The sequence below is a fragment of the Colobus angolensis genome, unplaced genomic scaffold (assembly GCF_000951035.1).
Source record: "Colobus angolensis palliatus isolate OR3802 unplaced genomic scaffold, Cang.pa_1.0 Scaffold6, whole genome shotgun sequence".
Classification (NCBI taxonomy): domain Eukaryota; kingdom Metazoa; phylum Chordata; class Mammalia; order Primates; family Cercopithecidae; genus Colobus; species Colobus angolensis.
In genome coordinates this window covers 7,809,093-7,817,302 of record NW_012119598.1, presented here as the reverse complement: position 1 = coordinate 7,817,302, position 8,210 = coordinate 7,809,093, and the positions used below count along the sequence as shown (strand labels likewise).

General features: G+C 52.6%; 1 protein-coding gene across 4 annotated transcripts in view; it reads right to left on the bottom strand.

Moving 5' to 3' along the window:
* Positions 1-985: 985 nt before the first annotated feature.
* The window catches only part of RREB1 (ras responsive element binding protein 1), a 160,770-nt gene continuing 153,545 nt past the window's right edge, over positions 986-8,210 (bottom strand). For 3 of the 4 annotated variants that reach the window (XM_011962649.1, XM_011962648.1, XM_011962650.1), the window contains 2 exons: positions 5,732-6,511; positions 986-4,429 (listed from right to left, as the gene is read on the bottom strand). In XM_011962649.1, the coding sequence (XP_011818039.1) occupies positions 3,972-4,429; positions 5,732-6,511 (1,238 nt within the window). In that variant the 3' untranslated portion in view covers positions 986-3,971. The remainder of the gene's footprint in view (positions 4,430-5,731; positions 6,512-8,210) is intronic. The other variant, XM_011962651.1, reaches the window with a different exon arrangement.

Here is an 8,210-nt window from a genome sequence, read left to right as displayed (position 1 = left end):
CACCATGTTAGCCAGGATGGTCTCGATCTCCTGACCTCGTGATCTGCCTGCCTCGGCCTCCCAAAGTGCTGGGATTATAGGCGTGAGCCACCGTGCCCGGCCCCCAGTGTTGCTTTTTGAGAGCTACTCCCTAGTTACAGGAGTTGAAGCTCTGCTGATTGCTATTTCACCCAAATGTGAGTTTTAACCTGCACCATCCCCAGCCCTGGGGTTGCTGTCCCCGCCCGTCTCGCCAAAATCTGGTCACACTAACAGATTTTGTTCTCCCTCCACTAGGTGCTGACTAAATCACTTACAACTGGGTTGGGGGAAGAAGAGGCGAGGCAGACTTCTTAGGCATTATTGCACAGGAAACAAAAATGCTGGCTTTAGCCAATGACAGAGTGGCCTGCACTGTGGTGCCCCATTGGGCCCAGTCTCCTGGCCCTGTGCACCCAACACCAAGGTCTTCACTCTGAAGCTCTGACAGTGGCCACCCACTTAACTTTCCACATGCTCTCAAAGTAGCTCTCCCAAGTGCAGCCGAGTGCTTTTCTATACAGCAGGGTCTTGCTGCGTCCCCCAGGCTGGAGCGCAGAGGCACGATCATAGCTCACTGCAACCTCAAACTCCTGGGCTCAAGTGATCCTCCCACCTCAACCGCCCAACTAGCTGGGACTACATACAGGCGTGTACCACCATGCCCAGCTAGTTCTTAAACATTTTTTTTGTAGAGATAGGGGTCTCACTATTTTGCCCAGGCTGGTCTTGAACTTCTGGCTTCAAGTGATTCCCCTGCCTTGGCTTCCCAAAGTGCTGGGATTACAGGAAAGAGTCACTGCCCCAGCCTCCAGAGCAAATAAAAATGCTGCCTGGATGACAAGAGCTTTCCTGGGCACCTGATTCCCTCCAACGGTACCGCACACCTGGGGGCTGCGCCAAGTGGGCTGTGGGTTTGGGGATAGGATCACAACAAATCACAGGACGGCCACGTGACCGGCAATCCGCCGCTTTTAAAATATAACATTTATTGCTTAGATGGTTTGATACAGAACAGCTTTCTTCTCATTCTGAATTTGGAAGTTCTATACAACTGAATACAAAGAGGAACAAAAAGTACCAAAACCAAACTTGTGATTCTCTGTTCATGTGGCATAAACCAGTTTTGTACATAACATGTAGCAGCAGTTTTTAAGTTCCCTTTAGAAAAATATGCATTCTACAAATTTATTATTGTTTCCTGTTTAATGCATGGGCTGAAATCACTAGGATCAATTTCCTTCTTAAAGAAAGAGGAGAGGAAAGAGACGAACAGAGGGTCAGAACGTACGGTGAATCCTCCCGAAACTGGCATCCGGCTGTTCCGTAGCTTCCCCAGCGCTGCTTGGAAAACAGCCCTCTGGGTTGTTCTGTTTTCACAGCCAGGTGTTTCATGTAGTGATCGAATCTCAGCATCATGTCCATTAATCAATGAGAAAAAAAAAAAAAAAAAAGAAAAAACTTGCACCTCAAAAAACTTTTCAGAAGATCCATATATATATATTTTTTTGTAAAAGCCCTGAGAGAAGGAGAAAGAGAATCAAACAAAACGTATAGAAACAAATTAGCTGGACATGCAAACTAAGCTATGATTCACCCAGAGTTTAAACAAATCACAAATTTCACAGTTTAATATTGGGGGGTGGGGGAAGGGCAAAAACAAACAAATAATACGTTTCTCCACCTCACTAATAAAATGTGGCAAGACCTTATTGACTACGAGGGTACAGATCAAGGCTAAGTAAAGCTTTAAATCAATAGTGATTATTGCGAGCGGCAGCCCCGGCTCCTCACGTCGCTGGGAGCTGATTACTGCTACATCTCACCGCAGCGTAGAGTTTACTCACAGCTTCTCCCCACAATATTGCGAGTTTAGTGTGGAGAGTCGCAAAGAAAAAACACAAGAAACCCCAAATAATAACAACAAAAATAACAATAACAACTGTAATAATAAAAAAAGAAACCTAAGGGATGTATGAACTGGTTTTAACTAAGCAGACCAAGGAATCATTGGTTCTGATTTGCATTCATCTCTACAGTAAATAAAACCTCATTTTTAAACTGGTTCATACATCCCTAATACAGTTAAAAATCATATATACCTCAACCTTTTTTCCTTTCATATGCGAAGATATCACTTTTCATTATCTCAAGAATATCTATCTTCCTTTGAAGTCTGGGAGGTTGGATTTCAGAAACTGGTGAAGCGGCGGAGACAAGGGGATGTGCATGTTTCTGTGCGAACAAGCCTATGTAAAGGAGGGGCACTGGGGCCAGAAAAAGGCAGGGGAAAGCAGCTGGGGTCCAGGTGTGCCTCCCCAGGGGAAGGCAAGAGGCTCCACACACTGCAGCAAGCACAGGGGTCCCCAGCAGCAGGCTGGCTGGGGGCCCCTGAGGTCTTGGCTGAGGGACCAGGAGCTCAGGTGCAGTGGGGTACATTCTCCTCCCTGCAGGCGGGGACAGTGAGGGAAGTCTATTGCCTGCCTAAGATGCTTATGGGTAAAAAGAATCCTGCCTTTTTGCACCCAGGGGTTTGGGCTATTTAAGAAACTAGAAACAGCACATTTATCTTCAAGCACCAACTCCACATCGCAGGAAGGTAAATATAAACCTATTTCTTATCTGACATCTTGCATGTGTAGTTTTATTACCAGTAGTAGTATTTCCTCGCTTTGCAAATGACAGTAGCACAGCTGGGTAAGGCTTGGATTAGGCTTAGCAGGAAGACTGGGAATACCTCGCTCACGAGTAACGTGCCTGGTCACTGGGTCACTGCTTTGCTTTCTCCAAAGGCATCTCTGCAGTGCTCCAGGCACGGCCCTGGCTTCTTGATGCCTGTTTCCTGGATGCACGCACCCTCACTCCACCCTCTCTGAGCTGCTCCTGGGCCATGCTTGGGAAGACTGCTCACGGCCCTGCTAAATTCTGCAGTGACAGAAGAAAGGCTTGTCTCATTACAGTAGAAGAGCTACCACCCGAGGGTGCCAACCACAGCCGCAGGCACACGTTTACACGGGGACCCGGGTGCGGCACAGGTCTCCCAGGACAAATATTGCCCATTTGATTCTGCTCACTGCAGAGAACAGCAAACTGATGAACTAACAATAATAATAATAATAATAATAATATTAATAATATAGATACTGAAAGGGAAGAGGAGGCAATCAAATATATGCTATCCGTGCATATTTTCCATAGGTTTAGACGCCAGGGGAGTAACTCTTCTCTATAGTTAAGAATGGATGTCTTGAAACTTGAACGGTGACCATGTCTAATGCTGACAGAGTGGAAACGGACATGAGGCTGAAGCTAGAATCTTTCCTGGTTTTGGCTTGAAACCATATTGGAAACCTTCATCAACCACATCCTGTAATACCAAGGACCAGATGACAGCTCCACCATGAAGCACACAGAAAAAAGGAAAATGTCTATTTAAGAAATTATCATCTTATCCATCTTTCCTCTGGTCATTTACATGAAATTCACATCATTTTCTTCCAGTTATTGGCTATGGGTACCCAAGGGTATGTTTTTTCCTTCTGTTTCCAGCTCACAGAACAAACGGTGCTATCACAGATTCACAAGAACAAGCTCACACACACCAGTAAAAAATAACGCTAATGCTCAAATGAAGAAGTCCTCTCCAGACAATTCATTACAATATTTGTTTTGTTTAAGAAGTCATTTTGGAAAAATACAACACCCACGATAATATGGAGGGATCCGGTAAGTAGTTAAGGCACTGGAATCGGCACGGGCTGTGGCCTCCCGCGCATGCTGCGGTAAGGCCATGGCACTGAGCGCTCGAGCAGCCACGCTCCTGCTTGTCTCTCACACTCACTCTCTCTCTCTCTCTCTCTCTCTCTCACTCCCCAACAGCCGAAGGGCACTGAGGAAACCCCATGACGCTTTGCTCTGCTGGCTTTTGTCTGTGCTGAGGGGGACTGAGGCTGTCACTCCATCCCCAGGAGCTGCGAGGCGCCATCAGCTGTGGCCAGGGTTGGGTGGGCAGGCCTCTTGCTGCGAGGTTCCAGCAGGTCCTGTCCCAGGGCCACTGGGCTCTCTGGGTTAAGGTCACCCTGGCCAGGCTCAGACGGCCGCCCTGCCGTGACCTTCTCTTCCCTGTGGCTGCAGTCCTTTGTGGCACTGGCCAAGCCCTCCTTCCGGCTCCGGGTGATGGCCATGTGGCTGCTGGCGTTGGGAGCCAGCTCAGCCTCGTTCTCTGAGACGGGGTTGTTGCCACTGTGGGTGGACTCGTTCTCGCTGTCTTCCTCACCCCGCTCATCCTTGTCACTGTCCTTCCCATGGTGTTTGGCATGCCTGGCTTTCTGGTGGATCCGCTGGTGGCGAACCAGGCTGTGCTTCAAGGTGAAGGTTCGCTCGCAGGTCTGACATTTGTATGGCCTTTCCCCTGGAACAAGGGAAGAAAGAAAGAATTTCCATTAACCAAAAGGCACCAGTACCCACCGCACCCTGCTCTGCACAGGAAGAATGAGGCTCCCAGGCTATGTGCGGGGGACCAGGACTCCTTCCTACTCAGCCAGAGGCCTCTTCCTTGAACCAGCAAACGGGACGGACAAGCTCTGTTTGCTGGTTCAAGCTGTCAGTTTGAGACGTTCCCTCTCCTTCCTCTCTCAGTCCAAGCACTCTACATACTACTGATCCAGAAAACCCAAGTCCCAGAAGCAGAAGCCTCAGGAGATGTGCAGACTGGCCTCGACCAGAGCCTAGGAAGGAATCTAGAGGGGGACAGGAGTGGACCCTCTCAGGGATCTGCATGGACAGCAGCACCTAAGTCGGAGACACCAGGTACCCTCTGCATTGCGATGTGGCGCAGCGGGGGCTTTCCTGATGGCTCACACGTCAGGCCCAGGGCAGGGCCCACCACGCTTGCTGGGAGCCCAAGAATCTCTCTCTCCTGAGAGCCAAGGACCCTGGTCCTTCACACGGGCAAGCGCAGCGAACAGCTGACTGCGCTGGGTCGGGGCACACGTGTTCTGCGGGCTGCAGCTGTGACAAGGAGGGAAGCTGCGGCTGAGAGGAGGGACAGGTTATTTTGGAAGGAAGAAGGATGTATCTCTAGATTCCATGGGCATATCCAGGTCTTTGTCTCAAAGCAAGCGCCCCTGCTCTGGGGTCTGCAGCCTCCACCCTGTGGGTGGTGGGTGAACTCTAGGAGCAGTGTGCAGGGCAGTGGCTAAGAGTCCTGTCCCAGTCACCTCAGCTGGGCTGCACGGCTAAGAAAGGAAAAGACCCTCCCGGCCCTAATGGATCACCCAGGGTGCCTGCCGCCCCACAGTGGCCTGGGGCAGCGCCGGTCGTCCGGGCCACAGGACTAGACGGGACCAAGTGGGCCCAAATGGCCAGCACAAACACCCTCTCCTAGATACCTCTATGAAACAGGGCAGCTGTCACCCCACCTCTCCAGATGGGAAGACGGAGGCTCAGCAGAGCTAAGAGGCAGGTCACAGCGTTCTCCAACACACAACCGCCAAGGTCCCTCTCCCGCCTGGCTGTAGGCGGCCTGCACGGTCTTCAAGGGCTAAGAGGGCAACTCCTTAAAACTCCTAGTTCACGGGCTTGAAGGGCACACCCGCAACGTAAGCACACGTTCTCTCGGTGGCCTCCAGCGCCGCTTCAGGGCAGCTCCTAGGACAGAGGTGCCCAACTCGCCGCCTCTTGTCGGGCTGGGGACCTGGCCTGCCCTGGTTACCTGTGTGGGAGCGCATGTGCCGGGTCAGGTCCTGCAGCGACCAGAACCGCTTGTTGCACACGCTGCAGACCTTCTTCCTCTTGTCTGCCTTGCTGACCACGCTTTTGGGGGAGTCTGTCTTTGGTTTCTTGTCATCGTCGCTCTTCTCCGAGGACCTCTTCTCGGCCACGCTCTCCCCGTCGGAGGGGCCCTCAGTCTCCTCTGCAGGCTTTTCCGCCGGGGCCGACTCCAACACCTCCACCGGGGTCTCGGGGGGCTTCTCCTCCTGCTCAGGGGCGGGCTGGGGCCCCTCCTCCGCAGTGCTGGCGCCATCTCCCTTCTCGTCCTTGGGCTCCTGGTGGCCGTGCGCCTTCCGGTGGCGGCTCAGGGTGCCCAGGAACTTGAAGCTCTTCCCACAGGTGTCGCAGGCGAGCTTCTGCTCCTGCGTGGCCGCGCCCCCGGCGCCTGCCTCGCCCTCGCCCTCGGCCAGCTTGAAGTCCATGAGCTTGGTGGCGAAGTCCAGGTCCAGGCTCTGGTTGCTCGACGTGTCCTCTTCAGCGCCGTCGGCGTCACCGGCACTCTCCTCAGCGCCAGGCTCCTCCTCCGGCTCATGGCTCTCCCCAGGCCCGTGCTCTTCTCCGTGCACAGGCGAGGCCGTTTCCGCCTTGGCCTGCTCCGCAGGGGCATCCCCTGTGACCTGGCGGAGCTCAGTGGCGCCCTCCGACGGCTGCTCTCTGTCCCGTGAGGTGAGGTCTAGCACTTCGCCCGCGGTGGCTGCAGTCTCCGCGTCCGACTGGCTGTCTGTGGGGCAAGCACAGCGGGGAGGGCTCAGAGGGGCACCACCAGGTACGCTCATGCCAGGGATGTCACTGGGAATGGGCTAGACCCACGCCAGCAGCCTGAACCCCAAACCAGTGAGGACTTGTTTCGGCCCAAATCCTCACCACCTGTTACATTCCCCCAGGAGGACCAAGATGACCTCGGGGAGGTAAGAAAGGCAAAAGCAGCCTCCACATCACCTGAGGTGGGTTCCCAGGGCTGGCTGTGCCCCCGAACCCCCGGCTTCCACTGCCCCCGCCCCCAGGAAGGTGTGAGTGACTCAGGCAGGGCAGACAGGGGCTGCGAGATAGGAGAGGGGTGCATTCCAGAGACTCGCAGCGCTAGGGAGGTTGAGGAAGCTTGAGTTATAAGTTATTTTTCCAGTGCAAAGAGATCATACAAACATGCAACATACACAGGACCACCCCCACCCCTAATCCCCCAAAGCATGGTCTTACGAGTTTCACAGGAAACGACCCCAAGCCTGCATTCTGTGTGTATGGTATGCACTCTTGCCTGACGCTCATCTCCAGGTGGAGGCTACAGAGACCCAAGGGGGTGCAGGGAAGCTTGTAGGCTTCCTAGCTGTCAGCCTCCCAGGAGTGGTGGAAATCTTTTAAAGGAAGGGCACCCTTGATGCCAGGCTTGGCAACAGCAGACAGTGAGGGGAGTGGATTGTGAAGGGCTGTGGGTGCCTGTGAAGACAAGGGGTTCTGGGTTCCGGACATCTCACCTACCCTGACTTCTTGCCTTTTGATTTGTTCCTATCTGTCCATTCCACCCAGTAAAACTGTATGTGGAAAGCCTACCAGTTTTCAACAGTCCTTTTAAGGGGTGGCATGGTTGTAACATTCATAACATCAAACAGTGTCAAAAGGCCTCCCCTTTCCTAAGGTTGAAAGAGGACTTAATAACTTCTTAAAATTATGCACTACAACAGTGCATTGGAAGCTGGTGGAACCTATTATTTAGCTGCAGATCTTAAGTCTGATTTTTTATTAGTGAAGACGGAGTTTCTCCTTGTCACCCAGGCTGGAGTGCAATGGTGTGATCTTGGCTCACTGCAACCTCCGCCTGCCAGGTTCAAGCAATTCTCCTAGCCTCAGCCTCCTGAGTAGCTGGGATTACAGACGCCCACCACCATGCCCGGCTAATTTTTGTATTTTTAGTAGAGACGGGGTTTCATCATGTTCACCAGGCTGGTCTCGAACTCCTGACCTCAGGCGATCTGTCGACCTCGGCCTCCCAAAGTGCTGGGATTATAGGCGTAAGCCACCATGCCCGGCCACTGTCTGATTTATTACTGCAGGGATTCAGAAGTTCCTCTGAGAATTAGGTGGATGAAAGTCATTGTTTTATGGCACAAGTATGAGATGCGCCTCCCTCAATAGGCCAGATGTGAGTGCAGTCCTTGAGCCAGCAGATTCACGCACCTAACCTGGATTCTCACTTGGTGTGATCAGGCGTAACTACAGTGTCAACCTGCATCCATCACTCCCTCCTCAACGTCACATGCTCCATTATTTGGCCATCAAGGCGGTCAGGAGGGCTGGGGTAAGGAGCTGGTTCTGCCCCATCCCGAGGTCTGAGGAGACAGTACCTACTGCTCACACCTGCTTGGGGCTTTAGGCTTACCCACAGCCATCTGCATAACGCGTCCACTTCCATCATTTCATTTCAT